This window comes from Colossoma macropomum, unplaced genomic scaffold, assembly GCF_904425465.1.
Source record: "Colossoma macropomum unplaced genomic scaffold, Colossoma_macropomum, whole genome shotgun sequence".
Classification (NCBI taxonomy): Eukaryota; Metazoa; Chordata; class Actinopteri; order Characiformes; family Serrasalmidae; genus Colossoma; species Colossoma macropomum.
The window spans coordinates 26,664,286-26,691,780 of record NW_023494810.1 but is presented as its reverse complement, the minus strand read 5'-3'; the positions used below and the strand labels follow the sequence as shown (position 1 = coordinate 26,691,780).

Below are 27,495 nucleotides of genomic sequence, written 5' to 3'. Positions count from 1 at the left end.
TTTATTTTGCAAATGCACTGATATATGAGATTTTCCAAAAGTAAAGCTCATTTATTCTCAAGTTTTAAAAAAAACAATTCCATTCATTATACCATGTGTAGTGATACTTACAGCCCACTGCTTGTATGTTTTTTACAAACGTTTTTGCTGCATTCACATTTTTCTTTGTCGCATTGCTCAGTGATGGTCTCCATTCCACAATCTTATCATCAAATGTTATTAGCCCAAAATGGTCTTCCTCATACAAGTCATCCAGAATGGTCTGTAGAGCTTCTCGAGTCTGTCAGAGTTTGGAAAACGATTCAAAACAAAAAAAGCCTAAGTGGGCACTATGCTAGTGATGTTAAAGGATATTTTCAATAGGACTTTCCACTAAAACATCTTACCTGTTCCATCTTTTTTCCACTCATGGATCCACTCCTGTCAATCACAAACACTACATTCTTTGGCAATCGCTGTAAATCAGCTGGAGCAAAGAAATGTACAAAGTACCCGTTCACTATCTGAAACACAGAGAGAGACAGTTATTAGTGAAAATAGAAGAGTTGTGCTTGATAAATGATTGCATCCACAAACATCTGCTTGAAGGGACACTATTCAAAACTGAACCTGAATGTCACCAAGATCCTGTACACGGTTGACATCGTACTTAATGAAGAAATCTCCATCTATTAGTGTACCGTCACAGTCTGGGCATTTCCTTTGCTGGTCCAGAGTTGGAGAGAAGGACAGGTGGGCCTGAAAAGAAGGATCATAGGAATTCAGGGTAATGCCTGTTACGCCACAACTTACTAAGGTGCAGGAATGAGAAAATTAAGACAAGGCCTCAATTTAGTAGGGCATGGAAATTAAATTACTAAATTGTGACCACAACTTAGTAAGGTGCGGGAATGAGAAAATTAAAATAAGGCCACAATTTAGCAAGGCATGGGAATGAGGTGATAAAGACAGGGCCACAACTTAGTAAGGCATGCAAACGAGATGATTTAGTAATTACCACAGCTTATTAAGTTATGGCCACAATTTAACTATCACAATAAGCTGTGGAAATTACTAAATCATCAACTTAACAAATTTTCTCATTCCCCTGCCTTACATTGTTGTGGCCACGGCTTAATTAATTTGTTCTCAAGCCTTACTAATTCATGCTCAGTAAAAAAAATTCTGGGAATAACCTACTAAGGTGTAGGAACAGGATCTTAATATGTCGCCACAACTTAGTAAGGACTGTGAATGAGCTGATTAAGTCATGGCCATGTCTTAGTAAGGCATGTGACCGAGATAATTAAGTTGTAATAGGTAAGTAGTGGCCACAACCTAGTAAGGTATGGTAACAAGATAGTTAAGTGGTGGCCACAACTTAATAAGGTGTGGGGACGAGATAATTAAGTCTATAATTCTATAAGTCTGTAATTATCTTGTTACCACACCTTACTAAGTTGTGGTCACGCATTAGGGTAATGTCTTAGTAACTTGTGGCTACACATTATTTTTATTAAGAAAGGATGTCATCAGTGGGGGTCTATAAAGATTACACTCAGAATAAGACTGCAATTAATGCAATTATTTATAAACACCGTATTTGCCAGTATTGTTGAGGAAATAAATATTACATAAAAAAATAATTCACCTTTTTGTCAGTAACAGTTTTCTCCACCAGGGGGAGCAGTTCATTGGTGATGAAAGTGGCATAGGTGTCCAGAAACGCAATGCCTTGCGGCTCATAAATGTCAGCAGCAATCTGTAGGTGAGATTGTGCAAATGAAATGCAGGTTCCTGAAGGTGTCTGAGACAAAGAGAGTTAAATAAAAAGAGATTAAGCAGGTGTTAACCTACTGCACCTCAAAGTGTTGGACCAGTTGTTTGGGTTTGACTCTAATCATGATCTCATATTTGCCAAAGTGACGCTGAAGGAGCTCCTCATAAGTAAGTGTGAATGTGATGTTGCTGTTGGCGGCGATGTTCACAGACACAGAGAACTTCTCCATCTTTCTGCCTGAGGCTCTGAAAAGACCAACGTTAATTTCACACTGACAGTGTAAAACTACAGTCACTTAAGCTCTAGAATGCAAGAGGAAATGGGTGTGTAAACGCCTTCAGCTTGTGTCTGTGACCCGATCACAGCCATGATCAGGACTGTTTCTACCTATAAGTGGTATAAGCACCCCCAGTCGATTAGGACCCCCAAGCACGTAAGAATTCAGTTATCACCAAAATAACTTATTTCCCAATTTCATTTACATTATAGTGGAGTTTTTTTAATAGTATAAATTCAGTTTTTCTTAGTAAAGTGTTTATTTTGACCATTTATAATTTGTAATTATCACATTATCTAATTGATACACAATGATTTAGCACATGTAACAATTCATTTTTCACTAATGTGAATTTCAACATGTCAAAAATACATTTGTGCTTGTGAAAACTATATTAAAATTTTATTAATGCTAGTAAAGTTCATATCATCAAACTCAAGGGGGAAATGTCATGAATTCTTAAGATGTAGAACTAAATTACATCTCAAATAAAAGTTGTACTAGTAAAATAACATTTTGTTACAAATTAATTTTTTTACACATCCAATTGGATTTCTTCACTAGTTTTTAATGGCCTTTTACTTTTTCGATTTGAATATCTACAATGTTGATACTGGCTCAAAATTTAAAATGGCTTTATGTATTTATTACATTTTGTGTTATTTTTAATCTAATTGCACATTTATTTAATTTCTTTTTGCTTATTAATTAATAATTAAGTTTACAGTTGACATAATTATTTATTAATAACATTTAGGTTCATCACATTTGTTAAATTTTATTCATACTATTTCATGCTCACGACCAGGGTCATTTCTGTGTGGAGTTTGCATGTTCTCCCCGTGTCTGCGTGGGTTTCCTCTGGGTACTCCGGTTTCCTCCCACAGTCCAAAGACATGCAGTCAGGCTAATTGGACGTGCTAAATTGTCCCTAGGTGTGAGTGTGTGTGTGAATGTGTATGTCTGTCTGTCTGTCCTGCGATGGACTGGCGACCTGTCCAGAGTGTATCTTGCCTTCCGCCCGATGGTGGCTGGGATAGGCTTCAGCACGCAACCCAGAAGGATGAGTGGTTTAGATGTGTGTGTGTGTGTGTGTGTGTGTGTGTGTGTGTGTGTGTGTGTTTCATGCTCAACTAGGTATTTTTCATAGTGTGTTTATACAGTTGTATGCAAAAGTTTCGGCACTTATTACATGTTTTGTTAATTGATAAGTGAAAATACGTTAACATATCGTCTACAGAGAGCTCACTCTGCACATTTAATGCACAGTTACTGTTTATATGCTGAATGTAATATATGGAGGAAAAAAACTAAAAATGTGGCCTGTGCAAAAGTTATGCAACATTTTATGCTACGTTTTATTTTTTTCCCAATTATCTCTGTAGAGGATGTGTTAACTTTTTTAAAATAAAAAAAAAAAAAATATTTGACCAGGGGTGTTCTCTTGTCACTCACTTGACCAGACCAGCAGTCTGTCCAGAGGACACAGCCTTCTCATACTGTTTCTTGGCTTTCTCCTTTTCTTTAACCTCTCCCACATACGTCTTGCCATCAATCTCCCTGAAATTATGTTACACATAACAATTACACATAAGAACATATAAATGGACTTAATGAATTCATAAATAAACATGAAATATCAGTATAAACGTTCGATGGCTGACATGCTGAAGTTGGTGATGAAGGCTGTCTTTGGTAACTCCACTTCAAAGAACACTTCCTGTGAGACGTTGGCCTTGTTCAGAGCTGTGGAGGTCATGACAGTGTGTGCAAAACGAGACGCCACCTTGCAGTCTATCTTCACACTCTGTACCTCTGTCTGAAAGAGAGATGGAGCATCTTTTTTAAATGCGATCATCTTTTTTCAGAATCACTTGTATTCATGAGGAATTTGTCTTGTTAAAATTGGGGCTTATGTAAGCAGACAATGCAGACTACACACAGTAAAATAAATACAGTGCAGTGTCTCGCTGTCTGTCAGTTTAACGAGACAAAATGAAGAACGAGCACTGATTCAGCCTTTTGAGGCACAACAAGCAACATCATAAAAGTGCCAAAATTTTGTCAGATAAACATTTTACTAAGCTCTTGGTTGTACTGTTGGATTAGGGTGGGGAATATGAAAGTATTATTATCTAGGGAGATTATATCACATCATAATATGTTTTACTGATGTCATTGGTACTGGAAAAACACTGACCAATTACTGACCAACTACATGCCGCTCTCTCATTCAGAGCTGGTTAAAACATGTTCAGGGCTATATCCTCAGAAGCCTAGATCAAGCGACACTTCTGACATTCTTTAAATGTGTTAAATACTGCTGCTTTTTTGTCTGTTTTGTTTTCCGGCTAAAAAGAAAAATATCATTATAGATACTGCAAATTGTGAAAATGTCAAAGCGTTGTGTTGTTATGTTTTTGCTATATTGCCCACCCCTATGTTAGATTTAGCTGCAGTATTTTTTTTTTAATTTCTGCATAATTCAGATACTGAGACATAAACAAAATTGTTCAGTGTGGTTTGATGTGAAATTTACTTACTAACTTACTAACTCATATTTACTTTACAGTGGCGCTGATAGGAACCGGGGGTTGTAATGTCTACAACACAAATATAGCCATTTTATTCAATATCCAAAACCTCCAGTGAATCTACATATGTCTTCTGGGTTTTTATATGTTGAAGATGGGAAAATAATGGAAAATCTGAAAAAAATGTTTTCTTTGGGGACTATTTTAAATTACAACACCCTGCTCATACCTCTCTGCCATTAATGGATTTTAAAAAGTACATTTTAGGCCAAAAATCTTAGTGCAACACCATCCTAAAACAGTGTGTCAATCATCAAACAACATAAATGTGATAATTTCATGTAATAACTTGCTGTGAGGGAGCTTTCAGAGGTGGACGTCTGGTTCCTATCACCACCACTGTAAACGATTTAAGTTTCTCTAAAACATTTCTAAAGCATTTCACATCAAACCACTCTTGACTTTGTTTATATCTCAGTGATTTAAATATATATTTTTTGAATTTATGGAATTCCCAATTAAGGCTTTCCCCTGCAATTGCTTTACACTGTAATTTATGGTACAAGCCTTTAATTTAACCTTTTAATCGAATTTTTCGTGCATTTTGTGTTTTTGAACTTTGACCATATTGATTGCTAATGTAGATGAAGGCCAGGGTTTTGTTTACTATTGACCAATACTTTTGAAGCCTGCTGAGGTGAATAATTAAGAAAAAGCTTCATACAAATGCTTGCTTTTAGGTGCAGTTAAACGCTTCTTACCTCAGCACTGTTCACGCTTCGTTTCTGTGGGAGATAATTGCAAAAAATTAATTCATTTGGTGTTTTAGAACAGTATGTGTGACTCATTGTGCACTATATTATTTTTCCTCCATACCTTCAAAAGCTTGTGGACGGTGCCATCACTATCCTAAAAGAGATTATAGATAGTGCTCCATATTTGATGAAATATAACAAAATTATTGTGGTAATGTTGTTCAACATCAGCAGTAGACACTAAATACACAGTAACATGAGTGTCGTTCAGTTTAGCCCTTAAAGAAGTTTGAATTATGTTATATTACCTGTTGGACCCTTGAGATTATGAATGCACCATAAGACCCCGATGGAATGCACAAGTAAACAGAAATACAAAGCAACAACGCAGTCCTCATTGTGGTCATGATGAATCCAGAGGCCAACACTGATTCTGCGCAGGGGTTTATAGATAAATAAGCATTCCAGTAAATCATTAAACTGTGTTTACTCTGTTCAGCCAGTAAAAAGGAGATTGCAGCATCTGGGTTGACCTCTCTAAAATAACCCTACATCTACCCAAAGCTTATGCAAAGTCATTCACTAGCTGATCCAAGTGTACAGGGCAACATACACACACTATCTAAGCCACCTATCCTCCTGGGTCACAGGGGGATACTGGAGCTTATCCCAGCGGTCATTGGGCAGAAGGCAGGAAACACCCTGGACAGGTCACCAATCCATCACAGGGCAGACAGACATACATATACATGCATCTCCGATTCTTTGGACTGTGGGAGGAAACCCTACACAGATACAGGGAGAACATGCAAACTCCACATAGAAAGGAGTCGCCTGGCTGGGGAATCAAACCCTTCTTGCTGTGAGGTGACCGCTCTACCCACTGTGTCACCAAGCCACTCAGGGCAATACACAACAAAGTTTATTCCAGGGAACAGTAGTGATTCTAGGACTATAGAAATGAGGCAGTCAAGGCAACTTTTAGGGTTCCAAAGTCCAGAAACACCAAAGAATTGTGTATATGTCTACATCAAAAATAACAAAAAACAAGACTAAGGCCTATTCTATTTCTAGCTTTTTAATCAACCACAAATCATAACATTTGACAGGGCCATAGTTAAAACATTTTGAGCATTTAGCGCTGGTGCTATAAAAGTTGCAAATGTTGTAGTACAAATTTTTTTAGCACTGAGATAAAAACATCTCAATAAGTGGTCATTTAGACTGAAAAACAGAAGCAGTGTGTAAAAGGTTTTTTTTAGGTATTTTAATGCTCATTTTGTGAGACGTACAGATAATTCACTTTCTCCACAATACTTCAGATTTCCCACAAGGAGGCGCTTAAGCACTTAAGTAGTGTTTTTCTGCATCTTTGAGTGAGATTAAACCCACACCAGCAGTACATTGCGAGGTCCTTTGTTTACAAACATCTAGATTTGTTCTACACTGTTTGTATTACCTGATGGACTACAATTACCATAAACACAAGAATTTCACCTGTGTCACAAGTTGTATGACAACACTGAGCAGAGGACTGATGGGGAAATGTAGGATATCACATGCATCATATAGCTAGAACAGCTCAAGAATAATTGGCTTTTCCACGAGCATTTCAACTCACCAAAATATTTGAATGAAAATGTACAGACATGCACACAAAGGTCAGTCGCATGAGTGCGATTATAATCTTTTTTCTATTTGCACAGGATTAATTTCTCCTGGCACGCGTGACAATATTATAATGTTGCACATTAACAATACATGCAACATCTGTGTACCTAATGGTGATATATTCACTGTTACAGATGGATTACTGCAGTACAGCTTATGTAAATACACATGTATCAACTTCAGTTTTTTTTTTTCTCCCAGTTGGGGAGGTGAAAACATTTCAATCAGCCAGTTATATGAAAGAAAGTTTTAAAGCAGCACCAAGGGTGGCCATGCAGATTTTAGGGGTAGCTGGTGCCACCCCAGCCACCCCCTAGCTTTGTCACTGCTACGAAACTGTACTGGCTGATTTTGAACAAGTGAATTTTGAAAAGTAATTCTCACTGACAGCAAAAAAAAACAGATATAAAACCAGTATGTTTGGACAACAGGCAACTGTGTTTAATGTGAAGCATGTACAAACCTCCCTAACAACGTTGTCTTCATTTTTGTCAATAGAAATCTTGCTGTGCTGCCGTCAGGTACTTTTTAAACCATAAATGAATGGTGTACTCATATATTTGTGACCAGTAATGGTTAGGAAAAAGGCAGACAGTCTGTGTTTTCACTTGTAGATGTTCTTTCTCAGAACATCTTGAAGAGGTCAGAGACAATGTAATCTCTAAGCTCTCCATCTATGAGCCCAGTGCCATTTTTGTGAATGAACCAGCAAGACACATTTTCTCCGTTCTTTGCATCCTTTCTGAAGTCTCTCTGCCAGCCCCTGGTAACACAAAAAAGCACATTGCACTTAATGAACCTAAATACAAAATAGTTAAAGAAATGATCTTTTTAAAAAATTAAATAAAAACAGTTCATTTAATTTACACCATTTCCCTTTTACGCAAAACATAGACGATCAGCCAAGACATGTTTGGTGTTCAGAATTGGCTTCTTTAGTCTTTTAGCCCAGCATTGTGGGCTGGAAGCCCCAGCATTATGCAAACTGCAAACAAAATTTAGGCATTATGGCTGCTACTATTGTTTTTAGCTGTATGACACACCAGAGTTTTTTTTTTTTTCTAGAATGATTGTTTGGGCACCTTCCAATTTAAGGGGATCACCGCCCAACCTCTCTGCTTGTCAGCAAAAGGGGCAGAACATTCTATATTAAAACCAGAAAGCTGCATCTTTTTGACTGAATATTAAAAGTTGTCTGAACAGACACAGTTAAAAACTCTCTTTTGTCTTTTGTGCCACATTTCTGATGTGGATACAGAGTCTTATTTGCTTTGGACATTTGTCTACAAGTCTTCTCACTTTTCTACTTAGGCTTTTTATTAAAATGCATGTGGAAAAAAATCATTTGAAACCATAAAATACATGCCAGTGTTATTTTGTATTGCATCATAAGTTTACGCTAGTTAGGCTTGCAAAATGTGAACTGCACAATGTCCTTTTTATCTTAACATGCAATATAGCAGTATTGGCATAACAAATTCACTTAGACAACATAAGTTGTTAATTAATGTCTTTGATTTAGCATTCTTATATGCACTTGTGATAGACTAAGAAATGGTTAGCCTTATTATGAACATTAGCATTACTCTGGCTGCCCCATTGATGTGTACGTCCTTGGTACTTGCGTCACTGCTAGTTCTTATTGATAACAGTTGCTGTATGCAATGATAATGGAAACTCAGAGTGTCTAGAGGACAGATCAAAGGGCATTTTGGGAAATCAGCATCTGTGGTGAATTTGTGCCATCACAATGTTTGTGTCGTGTAGTTTTGACAAGTAATAAAGGTTAAAAAGAGAAATTTTAAAGCTTACATATTGACTTTTTCATTATTATAGCAGGGCATGGCAACATTTTACTGGGGTACATGCCTGAGGAAATTGTGCCCCCCTGACATACTTTTGTCCATACAAATAACATTATCATACAGCGTCAGAAACCACTTAGTCAAATCTATTTTACTGCATCCAGGACTTCACTCAAGTTGCAAACCTGTAGTTTAAACAGTTTTTGGGATGTATTTGCAGAAAAGATTTAGGTGTCTGTTGACTGCTAGTGTTTGCTAGCAATGTTGGCTTTGTAGTTCTAGTGCTAAAATAGATAGGTGCCTTAGTGGTTATAAACTTTCATTACTTGTTAGCTACATTAGCCTCTCTGCTCCAGCACAAAACTATAGAAGCAAACTCTTGTCTGAGAAGGAAACTCTTGGCAAATGTCTTGGTGGGTCTAGACTATAAATTAGATTTTTTACTGAAAGTTCCTTTAAAATCACAAAGTTTTTTGCCAAGACATCTGCTGTGAATTTCAGTAGTTTTCAAAGATTTTGCATAATCATGTGAGAACACTATCTTGCTGGTTGAGTGTTTTTCCTTTTTATTTACCTGGTCACTATAAGCTTGTGTCCCTTCACAAACATGGTGGCATCGGGTTTGTCTGGGTCCTTCCCTTGAAAGGGTTCGCTGACCTCAAATTTCACTCCATGGAAAAATTGCCCTGAAGGGGGAAACGTAGTGTTAATTTGAAGCCCTGAAAACTGAAGAATTAAAATCTGAACACAGTTACTCTTTTAATGACTGCTGGTTTCTTTTATCCAGTTCTTTGTTCGGTGTAACTTGCTAATATAATCTGTAAAAGTATGGTATCTCACCCATAAGGCACAGCAACAGCTGAAACAACCTATGACCTCTTGATTTATGGCCAAGTTCTCTGACTGGTGAGTCACTTCAGTGAAGCCAGTAAAAGGCACCTGAAGGGCAATGTTTAAGTTTTTTTATGTTTGTTTTTTTTTTTCTTTTTTTGGTATATATGTTTGGTTTATATTGGGAAACAACCACAACTGCATGCAAAATTATCAATGGGCAAATGAACATTTAAGTTTGCTTGATTTTAGAATGACCGGGTTAGTTTATATATTTGGTTTAAAATTATAAGCTTTGGGAAATACCTCTCAGAGTTATCAATGAGTAAGTTTACATTTGTTTGTTTTTACTCAAACTCAAACTAAAAGCTTAATTGATTTTAATCACCACAAATTAATTGGTAAATTTGAATAAATTTACACTACCCTGGTTTTGCCTTTAATATTACTGGAAAGCATTAATATGGAGTTGCCCCATCACTGTAGCTATAACTGCCTCTACTCATCTGGAAGGGCTTTCCACAAGATTTTGAAATGTCTGATGTTGCATTGATGTTGTATGAGAAGGCCTGGCTGGCAATCAACATTCCAGTTCATCCCAAATGTGTTCAGTGGGGTTGAGGTCAGGGCTCTGTCCAGGACAATGAAGTTCCTCCACAACAAACTTGTCAAACCATGTCTGTGTGGAGCTCAGGGACACAGTCATGCTGGAACAGGAATGCTTCCCCAAACTGTTGCCACAACGTTAAAAGCATGTAATTGTCCAAAATGTCATTGTATGATGTTGCAAGGGTAAAGTTACCCTTCACTGGAACTAAAGGCCTTAAAAACAGCCTCAGACCCATTATCCCTCCTCCACCAAACTACACTGTTTCATGGCTGAGCTGTTATTGCATCTAGATACTTTCATTTCATAATGATAGAACTTACAGTTGACCAGGCAGATCTGACTGGGCAGAAATATCACAAACTGGCTTGTGGCAAAGGTGGGATCCTATGACAAGGCAATGTTTCAAGTCACTCATCAGTACGACCCATTCTACTGCCTGTGCTTGTCTATGGACATGGCTATGTGCTTGGTTTTATACACCTGTTAGCAATGGGTGTGGCTGAAACATCTGAACCTATTAAGAGGGTGTCCACATACTTTATGCCATATGATGTATTTCCAACTAATGCATTTACTGGTCTTACCAATCAAGCCATGGACACTGTGTGAGAGGAAGTGGCTGTCCAGTGTGTAGAAGCCCAAGTAGTTCTGGTGGTAGGGGTGCTTCTCCCACACTTTGTGCAGAATGATTACAAATTTCACCGTGTTCCTCAGGGTCACTGTTAAACTGTGGTCTTTGGCTACTTGCAGCTCCATGCTGGGAAAAGCACAAAACCATGAAAGCGGAGATTGTACAAGGTCAGTAAACATACACTGTGTGTTTTTATAGTTGGCTGGCCAGATGTTCCATATTTTCCTGGTGTTACCTCAGCCAACCTTACAAAGTAGTCCTCATTTCTGTGCTATTCCAGCTCCAATTACATGTGAGCATGGTAATTGAGGACTTTAAAATGCTGACCACCTGACTTAGGTCAGTTGGGAGCTGGTATAGGACAAAGAAATAGACTGGCTTGAGATGACTGGGGACTTGATTAAGAACCTCTAGTCAGAAGCTCAGCCGTATTTGTCCATTTGATAGTATCATGTGGACATGTAGCCACTTACATGGAACTGGATAGCAGAGAAACTCACTTTAGGCGCTTAACTGTAGATGTTTTTGACCAAAGAAGTTCTTCATGCTTGCCCTGCTCAGACACCAGGATCTCTCGTGTGGTCACCATCAATCTGATGTCAAACTTCTCATGAATGATTCCAAAGCGACCAAAATAGGTGTGCCCCTTGCTCCCAGGTTCCACTTTCTTGTCTCCTATGGTCTGCCCATTTACTACAAAACCTGTGGAATTAAAATTTATTTAGGCCTGGAGAAGATAACAGCAGAAACTCAATAAACTGTGAGAACTGTATTGCATCTTATACCTGTATTGAGCCCTTGTTTAAATGGAAATTCTGCTTATTGTTCATAATTTTAACACCATTAAACTGTTTAGATGTAAGCATGGTCATTCTACAGTGGCGGAAAAGACCCAATAAACTGCAAATACAGAAAACACATGCAACTTCAGAAATGCTGATAAGCTAGTCACAACACAACTGATATGTTCCTGGAGAACACTCAGAGAGGATGGAGCCATTCAGACTTTTAAATTTTACGAAGCACAAACATTCACTGATAAAAGTAAGTTAACTTTTATTTGAGCAGATTAGCTACTGTTATTGTATCTTAATGGGAATTAGCTGTAGAGTGTAACTGTAAATGTAAGTTAAACTAGTAAAACCAGAGAACTACCACAGTACAGCTATGTCAGATAGCAAACTAGCCAGCCAGGTTAACCATGAACTTGGGATGTGAGTCTTTGCAGCCTTATCCACTTCTTTCAGTGATTTTCCATCATGGATATTCCATCCCCCTTGAGTCTTCCAGAAAGATTTCCCTTGTGTTGTGGTTCACTTCTGTTATGTTGTGACTGGCTTTGCAGCGTTTCTGAAGTTGCTTGTGATTTCTTTATTTGCAGTGTGTTTGTAAAATGTAGCTCCTATGTAGTAATGTTGATGAAAGTACTTTCTATATTTGCAGCACTTTTGCAAAATGCAGTTCAGGTGTAGTAATTTTGCTGAAAGTGTTTTTGGTGTTAGCATCACGTTTATGAAATGTGGTGTTGATGTCGTCATTTTAATGAAAGTGCCTTCTGAGTTTGCCGACTGTCTACGAATTTGCAGTGTTTGTAAAATGCAGCATCTATGTTGTCATTTTGATGAAAGTGTGCATTTTGCAGCTCATTTTTATTAGCAGTTTGTTGGGTCTTCTCAGCCACTGTACCATTAATTCTTCTAAAGGCTGCCTCACAGAAAGCTGTTTTGTGAAATGGTAAATATGTTGCCTGATGCCTGAGACATTGTTTTCATATAACTTTAAGATAATGTATTGGCCTAAAACGTATTTCTAAAAATACAGTCTTGGTGGAAAGGTACATGTAGGGCATTATGAGGCAAGATAGTTTGCAAGCCAATTTTTTTTTTTTTCATTTACCACCATTTTATCAAGATATAGAAAAACTTGGAAGACATGTAGGTCCACTGGTGGTTTTGGATAGTGAATAAAATGACCATATTTGTGTTGCAGACAATGTGATTCCTGGTTCCTGTCACACTCACTGTAAAGAAATCAGAGTCTATAAGTTGCTCTACAATACACCATCTCACATCAAACCGCTCTGAATGACTTTGTTTACACACATTTACCTGTGAGTGGCTCCCTCACTAGATTGAAGATGGTGCCTGGTTTGTCATCAGTATTGAAGCACAGAGCATCATTCACATCTGGAATCTCAATGATGAAGTGTGGATCTCCATCAACTGCAAAGTCTAAAAAGTGAGACTAAATTTTTATATACAAATTAATCAAACAGTCTTCATAGGTTATAATCTGAAAATTACCTTACCTAAAAGTGTCTGGGCGCTGCCTTTCAATGCAATGGGCGTAAGAGCTATATCATAGTCGAAATCTAGATAGATAGATGTGTAGCTTTTGTCAGTGTGCAGAAAAACAAAGAATTCATATTGTGACTAGACTCCTCATTAGTTATCCATCGATAAAATAAGTCGTTACCCTGTGGAATTACGTCTTGCCGTTGATCTGTGAATGAAACAAGGAGAAGCACTAGCATCACTGTTAGCTTGTCAACTACTTGTCAACCTTTTCTTTATATAAAAACACTGTAGCTAAGGGTTTAAACCAGGGGTCTCAAACTCAAATGACCTGGGGGCCCCTAGCCAGGTGGTCTTCTCCAAAGGGGGTTGGTTAAAAAAATGCAGGGAAAAAAGTGTCCCATTTTTTTGAATTTTAATTACATAAAATTTTTCATCTAACATTTTACCTAATGTTGTAAATCATAATATGAAACATGTCCAAGCATAAATTTTATCTACATAATACACAGCATCGCTGGTCAAATGACATGTTTTGTTGATTTTCTAAATGAAAATGGGTTAACACATTCTTTACAGAGAACAAACTTTTTCAAAATTTTAATGCACAGCGTCTATTTACTTACTTCAACATATAACATATTTTATATTAAATAAAATATTTAATATAAAATGTGTCAAAACTTTTGCACAGGCCAAATGTTATGTTTTTCTTTTTCCAATATGTTAAATTCAACAAATAATCAGTAATGGTGCATTACAATGTGCAGAAGTGTGTTCTCTGTAGAGGATGGGTTAACTTGTTCTTACTTAGAAAATCATCGAAACAAGTAATTTGACTAGGGGAGCCCAAACTTTTGCATACAACTGTATACTATCATGTAAGTGCATCTTAGTCAATTTTTATTAGTACATTAGTTCTGTCACCACCACCACTACTACTGCTACTAGTAATAATAATAATAATATTATTAATGATAATAACAGTAGTAGTCTAAATTCATAGTGTTTAATAAATATTTTAGTGCTTAATTAAATCAAGCAAATTGATACTTAATAGTATAATTATATGGGACTCATTGTGATAGCATTAGCATTCTTGCTGAACATGAGTGAAGTTATTGCGAGTGAAGTGTTGTCAATATGAGCAGTTAATTCTGTGTTCTCAGTGGATTCATTTAATTCTGACACGCTGTATCTACAGCTTTGAATGAAAGAATCTGCAAAGGCAGACTGAACTAACTATCGGCCTAAACTAAGTTATAGTGTAATTAAAACCATGCTCCATAGGCAGCGTTCATAGCTTTGGTTTGACTTGTTTCTTCTAGGGTGCAGTGCTGTGTTTTTGTTTTTAACAATGTCAGCTTCAGATTAAGCTGACTTTGTATAACTAATGTTTAAAAATCAGCTATATGTCTAGTAGTTGAAGCAAATCTACCCAGCCTTCTAACAGCAGCCACTGGTTTTCATAGATCTGTTTCTCATTTGGTTATCACTGGCTAATCCAAATATTTCTCCAATGACATGCTCATTTATTTTCTTTTTTCTATATTCACTACTGTGTATTGTTTGTCAAATCTTATTAATTTTGTTGTGTTATTGTTTTGCTATCTGGTGATGACTAGAGGAGGATGGTTTCCCCTTTTGAGTCTTGGTTTCTCTCAAGGTTTCATCCTCTTGCTCTGAGGGAGTTTTTACTTGCCACTGTCACCCTTGGCTTGGGGCTTGGACACTGATTTTCTGTAAAGCTGCTTTGTGACAACACCTGTTGAAAAAGTAAATTGAAAATGTGTGACCGGCCATATGAAGTTGTCTTAGTAGTTTGAGACCTCTGGCTTAAGCTCAGAGACATGTGTACACAGTGTTTACACATCATATTTTAGTGTTTACACATCTGTATTTTATACTCTACATCTATTCTGTATTGTATAAGTGCACTTCTTCCATACCCTCAGACAGCTTGTCAGCAATGAGTGCATCCTCTGGATTTTCATCGTTTTGTGGCTTAGTGACCACCATGGAGGTGAGTGGGGTGACAAAGTTGTACCTCAGTGAGAGGTCCAAGGCTTCAGCTGTGATGTTCTCACTTTCTTCAGGTCTACACTTGTCTCTATTAGAAGAGGCAGGTCATTATTAGCAGTTATTCCAAATTTAACACAAAAACTTTCTATACACTAAATAGTCAGAAATAACGAACAGCTGCCTGCACTGGCCATTGTGGCAAAAGATGAGTCTTTCAGAGCAAGTTTCATCTGAGGGATTTTCACAATAGCCTCCCTCTATGTGCCATGCCAGAATAAAGGGTTATGATTGGCCATTTGGCATGTCAGTCAAATGGCCTCTTCCTGTCAAGGTAGATGGTTCTTGGCCACACTATGTGTGTAGTCTGGCTTGTGGACTGCAAAATAACAGAGACTTTAAGCAATGACGGCAACATTAGACAAAAACTGGCTACTCATTTATTATGCCTTATCAAGGCAGTAACTGCTAATTAACTGCTAATTACTACTTTATTTTGCAATCAAACATTTCTTCTTGTATTATACCTTATATATCAGTCTTTTGCACAACATAGCTGGTAAATTATCAAGCCAAGAGCTAGTAATTTATCAAGCCAATGACTACTAACTAACTGTTTGACTATTACTACTTCATTAAGCAGTAACAACTGTGAACAGAGCATTGTCCAGAAGTCATTTTTTCATGTATTGCACATCGTGATTTTGTGTACAACCTAAGCTTTGTGTCTACAATGTGCTTAATTTTTTTCATTCCTATCAATAACTCAAATTACCAGTTAGCACTAAATAAATGCAAATTGACCAAACTGTCTAGTTAACATGTATTAAGAAGTGTAAAAAAGACATTTTTTGTGCATAACCCTTATTTGAGCATGGAATCTACATGAATTATGCATATTAACATTGCAATCTAACAGGGTAGAGGATGACATTTTGCAAATTGCAACAGACAGGGCTACAGTTTGTTATTGGTGTGAAGTCCACCTATGTAGTGGATGTATAAGGTAAACTGGCCAGTGAGTGGAAGTACAAGATAGAGCTTTCTGCTGCAGGGGACAGTGAATGAATTGTAGTATTCTATCATGAAAGCACTGTCATAATCACATTGAAACTTTCTGTTTCATATGATATGGCACGCTTTGTGCTGGGAGGCTGACCGCTTGTCTAGGAGCTGTTGAATGGTCAAATATGCCCAGAGACGTTCAGTGAAGTCCCCAAAGATGTATTCTTGCTCAGGAAACATGAGGGCCCACTCCTCAACACTGACCTGGTCCTGGACAAGAAACTGCTCCTCTAGCTAAATTGAAAAAGAAATAAAATCCACTGAGAATCTTAATGTGGCTGAATTTTGTAGGATGCAACATGATTGCATGTCTTGGACAATTGTTTGTAATATAATATGAATTTTTCTCACCCCTTGGGCTGACACCTCAATTAGGAAGTTGTCCACTGCAAGGTCATTCAGTTGGCCAGCGACCACAATCTCGTTGCCATCAAAAAGCTGCCTGAAGTGGCTGTTTGTCAAGGAATTCACCAGACTGTCTGGATAATGCAGATTCACTTCTAATAGGAGTGGACTAGCCACCTCTTCATAGAAACCCTTTGGGGAAAACAAAAGAGTTAGCTATTTGCTATGGAGTGCCCTTTCAATTAATTTATTGAAACTGACACAGACACATAACGATATAATTTTGATCAATTTTATTTTTTTTCTTTATGCACAAAGCTTAAAGTACCTGCAGCTGAAGTGCAGCATCTGATGCCTCATAGATCCTGCGAGCCAATCCATCATTCTGCTTGGCCATCACATCCAGGAATGCGTAGTCTACATCATAGCCAAAGCCCAAGCAGAACAGGCTCATGTTTCCTCCAATGGCATTTCGGACATTCTCTTGGATCTGGGGTAGATGTTGTTCCCCTGAAATAATTTAAACACACTATTGAAGTGGCACTGTGCAACATGACCAATAATTTGATATTTTAGCTCAAATTAACTTATCAATATTAAGTTGATGGCGTAATGGTGTGTGCATGTTCTGCATATTTAACTTGCTAAGATGTAAGTAAAAGTCATTCGGACTGGTTTGATGTGAGGTGCTCCATTCTGGAGAAACTTATCGACTCAGAATTGCTCACAGTGATGCTGATAGGAACCACATGTATGAAGAGCTTAATGCCTTTGTTTTTTAAAATCCATTCATGGTAGAGAGGTACATGTATAGCTTTGTAAGGCAAAATAGTCCCCAAGGAAAACATCTTTTTCAGATTAAGATGACTACTGTAAAGAAATCCATGAGTTGAAAAAATTTCTTATCCATGTTATGAAGTAACCTAAAGAAGTTTGACTCCACTAACCATGCAGGGTAAAAGACCTTATATTATTATATTTTCTTTTGCCCCAGACGTACCCGATGTAGGATCTCCATCCGTCAGAAGAATGATCATGGATGCGCTGTTGTCCGGGAGGGAGCTGTTTTTCTTGGCTGCAGTCAGCATGTCCACGGCATGCAAAACAGCTCCATTGATATCCGTCACTAACAGAGGTAAAAACATTCGTTAATGTTGCTTAACAGAGTAAAAGATTTTACCTTAAGGCTGAGCTCTGAGATTTTACTGGTTCTTAGTTCTATCAGTTTTAGCATTTTTACACTCACCAGCAGCCACCTTATTAGAATCGCCTTTCTTGTAGGTCCAGCTTGCTAGTGAACTTGTTAGAGACTGTGTTAGCTATTCTTTAGCCTTTCATCAGTGGTCAGTTTCTTACCACATAGCTGCTCTTGGATTGCTATTTTTGGGTGGTGGACCCCTGAGAATAGTCCACTTTCCAAATAATATCTGGACACCAGTGGTCCTGTAGTCAGGAAGTGACCAATGATGAATGAGGAACACATTCAAATGTATCTTTGTGAAACAATGAAAAAAAAAAACTAATGTGAAATGAACTGTAGAAAATAAAATAAAAACAAAATAACAAAAACTAACAAAACTGAAAGGAATCCTGGGAGGCGCCATCCCAGTCACTAGAAGATTTAGAAACAGACTGCTCAAGACTGCACAAAGTACTTCTTACTTTCCCATCACAGCTAATAACTGTAAAATCCGACCTTTGATAAGATGCTTGACCTATTAATGCAGGATTTACGCTGTATATTTACATCAGTACTTAACAGCGCACAAGTATGAAACAGATATTTCTGAAAAAGTGGCCAGTGAGTAGAAGTATTATACAGGTGTTTCTAGTAAAATGGCCAGTGGGTAAAACTACAAGTGTTTTAATAAAGTGTCCAGTGAGTGAAAGTACAAGACAGGTGTTTCTAATAAAGTGGTCAGTGAGTAAAAGTACAAGACAGGTGTTTCTAATAAAGTGTCCAGTGAGTGAAAGTACAAGGCAGGTGTTTCTAATAAAGTAGTCAGTGAGTAAAAGTACAAGTGTTTCTAATAAAGTGGCCAATGAGTGAAAATACGAGACAGGTGTTTCTAATAAAGTGGCTAGTGGGTAAAAGTACAAAACAAGTGTTTTAATAAAGTATCCAGTGAGTAAAAGTGCAAGAGAGGTGTTTCTAACAAAGTGGTCAGTGAGTAAATGTACAAGACAGGTGTTTCTAATAAAGTGGCCAATAGATAAAAGTACAAAACAAGTGTTTCTAATAAAGTGGTCAGTGAGTAAAAGTACAAAACAAGTGTTTCTAATAAAGTGGCTAATGAGTGAAAGTACGAGACAGGTGTTTCTAATAAAGTGGCCAGTGAGTGGAAATATAAGTTTTTGTTCAGATAGCAATAACATACATCTACCATGTATAAATATATTTATTTGAAAAAGTTCTATTGTACTTAAACATGTAATATAAAAACTTGTACTTATATATGTAATATAAAAAGACTGTTACTGTTTCCAAGTAAGTTTGGATCATTTCTTTCGGTCCGTTCATCATGAGATTTTAACACAGGGTGAAAGATTTTTGTGCGACGATGATGATAAACTGTATTTACACAAAAGGCTCAGGGATAGGTCTCTGCATCAAAATAAATTCAGGAATGTTTTTATTCTAGTTTTTGAGGTGCTTTGATTAAATAATTTGTAATCAGTAAAAGTATAAAGAATTAAATAAATAAATGTAAATTTAAGTTTCATGAGTTGCTTTTTAACTTTTAACCTAATAATTACTGTTTTTCCATGTAGATCTCTGAGAGATGCAAAATACTTCTAAGACCTTTTGTTCAGACTTAATAGAGTATACCTTTGATACAGTAACATGGCTTGGACATGAGTTCAATTCTAATATCTATCATCCTGTTACTTACTGTGCCTTGCTGTAATAGTTTTGACAAATTCTTTAGCTTCTTTTACATTGTCCTGGGATGCTTTGCTCAGTGATGGTCTCCATAATTCAATTTTGTCATCAAATGTGACCAGCCCAAAGTGGTCTTCTTCATATAAGTCACCTAGAATGGTCACTAGAGCTTCTAGAGTCTGCAAAGAAGAAAAAACAAATGTTGAGTTGTCCACAATTCATAATAAAAATCATGATGTTACCTCCAGTACATCTAAAGACCTGTTCCATCTTTTTTCCATGCATGGATCCACTCCTGTCAATCACAAACACTACGTTCTTTGGCAGTTGTGGCAAATCAGCTGGAGCAAAGAAATGTACAAAGTACCCGTTCACTATCTGAAACACAGAATTTGGTAGAAAAGTAGTCAAGAAAATTGCTCTTAACAGTTTTAACATAAATCTGTGCTTAAAAGCAGCTCTTTTCAAAATGGACCTGAATGTCACCGATATCCTTTGCACGGTTGACGTCATACGTGATGATGAAATCTCCATCTATCAGTGTACTGTCACAGTCTGGGCACTTCCTCTGCTGATCCAGAGTTGGAGAAAAGGACAGGTGGGCCTGAAAAAAGAGGATCATAGGAGATCAGGTTGCAGTGTGCAGTGTTGTTGAGTTTTGCTTACTATGTGGCTCAGATGATCTCAAGGTCAATACTGAATACCTCTAATGCACTATATCAAGTATATTACCACAGAATCCAGTGATTCATTATTGTCTACTCATTTGCATACATTTCTTTGGTGAAGTAACAACTCAAGTACAAGTCAAAGTACTTTTACAAAAAGCAACTTCAGTATAAGTACAAAAGTAGCAGGTCAAAAAAACGACCCAAGTACTTATAGAGTTAGATCAGAACCTCTTAGTACATGCAGCGTCTATCAGCATGGAAATTGAAGATTGTTGGACTCTATTATTCTCTTTTTGATGCAATCTCAATGAAAAGCAAACCTCAAACATAGATGTGACCAGTCGTAAAGCAGTAAAGATACTGTCACCAACATAACACAATGAAATTAAATCCAAAAAAGAAATTTAAATGCAACAATGCAGATCACTTTCCTCACAAATATACCTAAATAGAAGTAAAAGCATTGTAATTTGCAAATACCAATCCAAAAAATATTGACTTGAATACAACTGAGTAAATGTAACTAGTCACCCACTTCTGGCTGCATGTTACGAGATAAACACCAAGTGTTACAAGATGCAACTGTGTGCAAAACTTTGCGTTTAACATATTGGAAAAAAAACTAAAATATAAAATATAACACAATTGTTGCACAGGCCACATTTCATGTTTTTCATCTTTTTCCAGTATGTTAAATTCAGCAAATAAACAGTATGCATTAAAAATGTAGGAGTGTTCTCTGTAGAGGATGTGTACTTATTTTGATCTAGGAAATCAACAAAATGTAATTTGACCAGGGGTGGCCAAACTTTTGCACGGGACTGAATATTAAAGATGTGTTCTAACCTAAAACTAGCATTAAATATGTTACTTCCCATGTAATGCAATGTTCTGGAGCACTGCATTCTTCAGACCAACTGATTTGACAAAAATGTCTGTTGTATCCTTTTTGTGTTTTCATCCAACAATAATCTTTAACTACAAAATCCAGCATACATTATACAACAAAAAACAATGGGAATGCAACCATTACATTAGACAACCACTGGGAATCCCTGCACAGCAGTAAAGTTATCCTAACTGCTATTGTAGCGTTCTGGATTAGCCAGCTAGCAAAACATTTCAAATAGACCGCACTTAATTATTTGCCCCAAAGTAATTGTGTTTTTTCAAAAGTTTCTCCTACCTACAAAATACATCAGAAGGGATTTTCCTAGTCATTAAGCCAGAAAATGTTGTCCTAGGTACTACTGAGGCACCACTGTAGGCAACTTGGCATGTTTACAACAGATGTAGTAATGGTTACATTTTTCATGTTGGCTAGGGTGTCCCTTTAAACCATTCATGCATGGCCTCATATTCAAAGTAAGGGCCTACCATTTTGTCAGTGACTGTTTTCTCCACCAAGGGGAGCAGTTCATTGGTGAGGAATGTGGCATTAGTGTCCAGGAATGCAATGCCTTGTGGCTCATAGACATCAGCAACGATCTGTAGTGAGAATTTATAAATGAAATGAACCAATCGATAGATAGAATGAATGAATGAAACCGAGAAGAAGCAGTTATTAAACTACTGCACCTCAAAGTGTTGGACCAGTTGTTTGGGTTTGACTCTAATCATGATCTCATATTTGCCAAAGTGACGCTGAAGGAGCTCCTCATAAGTAAGTGTGAATGTGACGTTGCTGTTGGCGGCGATGTTCACAGACACAGAGAACTTCTCCATCTTTCTGCCTGAGGCCCTGAAAAGATCAAAATCAATTTTACAGTGAAATATGCTATATTTCTAGGTTTGTCCTTTTGTTTTTGTGCCTCACTCACTTGACCAGGCCAGCGGTCTGCCCAGAGGACACAGCCTTTTCATACTGTTTCTTTGCCTTCTCCTTTTCTTTTACTTCTCCCAAATATGTCTGACCATCAATTTCCCTAAAATCAGAGACAATGGACGGGGCATTAGGGCAGACGTACATGTAGCATGGCTGAAAATGCCTTTCTTTAGCCATAATTCACCATAAAGTGTACCTGTAAGTATAAGACATGCCATATACATTACTGTGTGAATGTCATTTGTATAGTTTCCAATCAAAATGGACATTAAGTAAAAGTTATTCATTTTTCTGGAGATATTTTTAGGGAGATTAGATAAAAGATAATCTGCTTGCATAAGTAAGGAGAAAGTCAAAAGGAAATAAGGGAAAAAGCAGGCATTTATCTTTTATCTTAAAAAACTTTTATCTTTGAGAGAAGAGTAAGTCAACTGTTGCTACAGATCTGAAAAAATCCACAGGTGTTTCTGTCCATCCCTCCACTGTGACAAGACAACTCAACACTGTGAGTGTGAAAGGATGTGTAGCTGATTTGATGTGTAGCTGAAATTGATATTGTATTTAGTTCAGGCTTCTATTTAATTTTCTGTGAAATGACAGACTGGAAAATTAAATGCAGGGTGGTCCCTAACTAGGACTGTAATTAGGAAAATGAACTGTGATTCATTATGAGTCATTGTTTAATTTATTAGGAAATCATTTGTCACTTAGTATGGATAGCCAGTATAAACTGTGCATGACTGACATGCTGAAGTTGGTAATGAAGGCCGTCTTTGGTAACTCCACTTCAAAGAACACTTCCTGTGAGACGTTGGCCTTGTTCAGAGCTGTGGAGGTCATGACAGTGTGGGCGAAACGAGACGCCACCTTGCAGTCTATCTTCACACTCTGTACCTCTATCTGAAAGAGAGAGTAGGAAATACGGTATGTAAGTCATTTAGTAGCAAGTAGCAAATGTCATTAGCAGCATTAAATATTCTGGTAAATCAGTGTATATGCTTTATTTATTGTTTTTTTTTTTTTTGCTGCTCCACCAATCTGACAGTAGAATCATGTGCTATGATTGGCTAGCCAAAGCTTGTGCTCTGACTCTGGCCAGTTGAATAATGCTCTCTGGGTTTTTGAGTAGATTAGTAGAAGTACATTTTCTTACCTTGCTGCTGCTTATGTTTTGTGTCTGTGAAAAAAATCAAGCAGTCAAAGTATTAATATCAGGTTACTTAGAAAGGAATATTTTTGTGTTTATGTTTTAAAAGCGGCCCTGCAATGGACTGGCGACCTGTCCAGGGTATATCCTGCCTTCCGCCCGATGACGGTTGGGATAGGCTCCAGCACCCCACCGCGACCCAGAAGGATAAGTGGTTTAAATGATGTGTGTGTGTGTGTTTTAAAAGGGGAATTCGACTAATTTTTCAAAATTTCTGCATAATTACATTGTAAAGTTGTAAATAATGTCTTTCGGGTTGATGTCAAATACTTCATTCTAGAAAAACTTACTGGGTCAGAATTGTTCACAGTGGTGGTGATAGGAACCAGATGTCCACCTCTAAAAGCTCCCTCACAGAAAGTTATTATAATGTAAAAAGGTTACAAATATTGTCTGATGTCTGAGATATTGTTTTATGGAAGTTTTTCAGTAAAGTTTTGGCCTATAATGTACTGTTCAAAACATATTCATGGCAGAAAGACTTTTTTTCAGAATTACACCTATTTTGCCATCATAACTTTACGTTTGAAAATTCAGAAGACACGTGTAGGTTCACTGATAGTTTTGTGTTGGAAGTAAAATGTACATTTGTGTTGCAGACATTATGACCCCTGGTTCCTGTCACCACCACTGTAAAGAAAACTGAGTTTCTCTACAGTGAGGCATTTCACATCAAAATTCTTTGAATAACTTTGTGTACACCTCAAGGACTAAATTATACAGCAATTTTAAATAGGTAGAATGTCCTTGTAAGGTTGAAATTCATTTTCAGCACATCATTTAAATGAATGGTTTTATTTTAATAAACATTTTATTGTTTGCTCTAGGCTCCACTCAAGTGCGTAGCTGAGAGTTGTTGGAGCTTTAAGCATTTCACTCTAGAGAAGAATAACTATTAGTGGAATTAGTACAGAAGCTGTTTTGTTCAGGGAATCACTGACTCATGATAATATTTATGCACATAACCACATCTAACAGAATTAGCTGTTTGGTTTGGCTAAATATATCCTACATTTACTGGACAGGTAGACTAGAAATATATCCTATATTTACTGGACAGGTAAACTAGAAAGTTTACAAAAGGTCAAAATAGATAAAAAAAACAGTAGTAAAGTTAAAATGTCATAGTGAAATCGAAAAAAAAGGGAAACAGGAGCGGATTGACCAAGCTTAGTAGAACACCAAAGTCCCCTAAGGTTCGAGACATACAAAAGTGAAAGTTGCTTTATATCTAAATGAAAAGTGATGCACTCAACTCATCAGTGTTTCAACAAAATGCAACATTTTTGGCATACTCATGCTTTGAACCACATTTGTAGGACACTGACGGTCCTGCAGACAGGGGTAGACAAAATACTGTTCACTGTACACTGTTCTAAATATATTCAGCAATGTATGCCATTACAATACATAAAAAGTAACATTCAGAATACATTTAGAACATGTTTACAATAAATCTTGGAAAGGCACGTTGGAAACCTTTTCTTGTATTAATTCACACTGCTATTTGTTGTTACTCATTGCCAGTTTTCTTCATGTAATTATTCTGTTTCTTGAAATACGTTTCAGGAAAATTTAACTTGTCATTTAAATAAATTTCCAAAAATTCTTAAACTTTTTTTTCTCTTTCATCACCTGCTTCAGTCCACTGCTGCTCCCACAATCCCCTGAGCAGGAGTCCTGTACAACACAGATGCTAAACTTATCACTCACAAACATGTCCACTACTGAGATTGTTGGTTTGATCATCTCTCAAAGGACCTCAGTAACACTGAGATTAATAATTGATCATCACATTGATTTATCAGTTTACTCAGGCTTTAGCAAAGCTCAGTAACACTGAGATGAAAAACTGAACATCACATTGATTTATCAGTCTACTCAGGCTGTAGCAGAGCTCAGTAACACAGAGATGAAAAACTGAACATCACACTGATTTATCAGTCTACTCAGGCTTTAGCAGAGCTCAGTAACGCTGGGATTAATAACTGATCTTCACAGTGATTTATCAGTCTACTCAGGCTTTAACAGGAACTTCTGTTTTTAAAGAAGCTGTTAATTGAAGCCCTCTTTAGAGTTTGTCTAACTAGCATGATTTCTACATGCCATGCATTGATTCTAAAAGAGTTAATAAACAAACATTGATGATGTTTCTTTAGAAGATTGTATTTATTTTCAAGTTTAGTGGGTAAGTATTCTAAAAGTATTCTTCTAAAAATTTATTGTGGCCTTTTGCTTTCATGGTGCTACATTAAGTCTTGTTTCGAGGCGAACTGAAACTTTCCACTTTGATATTACTTTTGTTGTTTTGCTGTTCAATGCTTTATCCATAGTCTGTCAGTGTAGTCTGTCATAAGTGTCTTCCAGGGCTAGCATTACTGCTATTATTGTTATTGCTGGCATCAGTGGTGCATTTTGCAGTAGTAAAGCAAAAATGTCAAGGTGAAGTAGAAAAAAGCATAACACAACATAAGGTCCATAAGGTCTATTTGACAGAGCCAATTGACCGAGATAAGTAGAACCGTGCTGAACACCACAATCCTTTCAGGTTCTAGATACACAAAAGTGAGAGTTGCTTTATGTCTAAATGAAAAGTGATGCACTCCACTCACCAGTATTCCAACAAAATACAACATTTTTGGCAAACTCATGCCTTGAGCCAAGTGAGACTCTTTGTGCTGGACACTGACTGTCCTGCAGTGTTTTTTTCCAACTAGGGCTAAACTGAGTTAGTGTTTTCACCACTAAATATTTTATGAAAGGACCCATATCATTGACAACTGAATTTTCTCAACTTTTTTTCAAGTTGTTTCAAGTTATGTAACCATAACTTATAAGTAAACATTGTTAAAGTTTTAAAACATGCCATTCTAAAAGTTGCCAGTCCATACCGTCTATAAATGGAAACTAAGCTGAAAAAACAGCTACACTGCTTTTGTGATGTCACACAAAATAACACACGTATGTCCACCTTTTTTTGGCCTACAGCAGTGTAGCCCTGCCCACTGATGCTGAAGTTATTAGGCGTGTTTCAGCCCTGTGTGCTTTTTGAATGCGGCACAACAGGGAGGCCAATCAGAACAAAGCTCATCAACGTATATTTGTCTTAAAGGCGCAGTAACAAAAGTCTGTTTAATTACCTAAAACCAAACAAATGTTATTAGTGCACCCCATAGTAATAAAAAAGTAATAATAATAAAATACAAAAATAATGCATGATACAAGTCCTTTAACTAAGAATAATTTAGAGTTTTTCAAGCTATAAAAATTGAAATAACTGAACAATAGCAAACCATGAATAGCCTTTCAAAAATCTCCAAAATACTGTATTAGAAAAAGATAAATATTTAAATAGGGTTTTGAATTGGACCTTATAAAAAAAGTTAAAAACTAAATTTAAAATGTGCTGTAACTTTTCTCATTTGCTGTTTTTTCCCCCAGTATATTAAATAATATAAATATTCAGCAAATAAACAGTAATCATGCTTTAAAATGTGCAGAAGCGTGCTCTCTGTAAAGGATATGTACTTATTTTCACTCAGAAAATCAACAAAGTGAGTCATCTGACTATGGGCACCCAAACCTTTGCAAACCAAATGTATGGTTGTAGGAAAGATATTAAGTACAGAACTTTTACATTATGTGGAGCTTCCTTAAACTTCACTCTCACACATCTCATTGACAAAGATAGTTCTTTAAGGAACCATCCTTTGGAAACCAAAAGTGGTTCTTCTACAACATGGCTGGTGAAGACCATAGGAGCATTTATAACCATCTGAGCAAGGCGTACTAGATTGAGTCTTGGTAATAAACCCTCCAGGAGGTTAAATCTTCGCAATTTAGATATTCCACCATGTCCATGCAGTCTTACCGGCTCGTCTGGTTGATCATGCTGCCGATGATGATGGTGGTGAAGGAAACCTGGAGGTCCATTTCGCTGAGCTGTAACACACACGTAGACACACACACTGAGCAACAGCCCAGTCCAAACTCCAGACATGATGACTCCTGAGATCAGGTCTGACTTCAGTGCTTGCTGCTGCAGCCCTTAAATGAGAGTGTGTGAGTGTGGGTGAGTGAGTGAAAGCAGGAGGGTGAAAGAGAGCAATGAATGAGTCAGTGTGTTTCTTACAGGACTGTTGCCAGTGGAACTTGTGTACTCATGGCCCTGTATCTCAAGTGAGTATGGTTCCCTAAGCCACTCATTCCTTCGAGCAGTAGTTTGAATGTGGTAACATGGTTAACAGTGAGTTGAAGCTATTATGTGAGTGGTGTAATACTATGTTCGCAGCTTTGCATTTTCCTCACTGAA

The 27,495-nt window shown here is 37.1% G+C and overlaps 2 protein-coding genes across 3 annotated transcripts in view; both read right to left on the bottom strand.

The window, feature by feature from the left end:
* Positions 1-5,849, bottom strand: part of LOC118799921 (inter-alpha-trypsin inhibitor heavy chain H3-like) — a 40,581-nt gene extending 34,732 nt beyond the window's left edge. For both annotated transcript variants that reach the window (XM_036560030.1, XM_036560031.1), the window contains exons 1-10: positions 5,634-5,849; positions 5,447-5,479; positions 5,332-5,355; positions 3,701-3,855; positions 3,492-3,596; positions 1,842-2,004; positions 1,631-1,741; positions 610-738; positions 387-503; positions 112-280 (exon numbers count right to left, since the gene is read on the bottom strand). In XM_036560030.1, the coding sequence (XP_036415923.1) occupies positions 112-280; positions 387-503; positions 610-738; positions 1,631-1,741; positions 1,842-2,004; positions 3,492-3,596; positions 3,701-3,855; positions 5,332-5,355; positions 5,447-5,479; positions 5,634-5,801 (1,174 nt within the window). In that variant the 5' untranslated portion in view covers positions 5,802-5,849. The remainder of the gene's footprint in view (positions 1-111; positions 281-386; positions 504-609; positions 739-1,630; positions 1,742-1,841; positions 2,005-3,491; positions 3,597-3,700; positions 3,856-5,331; positions 5,356-5,446; positions 5,480-5,633) is intronic.
* A 1,564-nt stretch (positions 5,850-7,413) lies between these two features.
* Positions 7,414-27,226, bottom strand: itih3a.2 (inter-alpha-trypsin inhibitor heavy chain 3a, tandem duplicate 2). The gene is made up of 21 exons (XM_036560034.1): positions 27,055-27,226; positions 23,130-23,153; positions 22,722-22,876; positions 21,972-22,076; positions 21,730-21,892; positions 21,529-21,639; positions 19,956-20,084; positions 19,742-19,858; positions 19,491-19,659; positions 17,597-17,722; positions 16,925-17,106; positions 16,603-16,788; positions 16,346-16,485; positions 15,117-15,277; positions 13,349-13,375; positions 13,182-13,244; positions 12,982-13,104; positions 11,374-11,575; positions 10,827-10,999; positions 9,376-9,487; positions 7,414-7,759 (listed from the first exon to the last, which is right to left on the bottom strand). Exons 1-21 carry the CDS (start codon positions 27,181-27,183, stop codon positions 7,621-7,623), a joined length of 2,736 nt encoding a protein of 911 aa, XP_036415927.1. The 5' UTR covers positions 27,184-27,226; the 3' UTR covers positions 7,414-7,620.
* Positions 27,227-27,495: the final 269 nt, after the last annotated feature.

Bases quoted from the DNA above. Each gene is read 5' to 3' on its own strand.
- itih3a.2 (XM_036560034.1), bottom strand. From the start codon at position 27,183: ATGTCTGGAGTTTGGACTGGGCTGTTGCTCAGTGTGTGTGTCTACGTG. The intron at 20,085-21,528 runs GTAGGCCCTTAC...CTCTTTTTTCAG, and splicing joins AAACAGTCACTGACAAAATG to GCCCACCTGTCCTTTTCTCC. The intron at 17,723-19,490 runs GTAAGTAACAGG...TACCTCTGTTAG, and splicing joins AACTATTACAGCAAGGCACA to TGACGGATATCAATGGAGCT.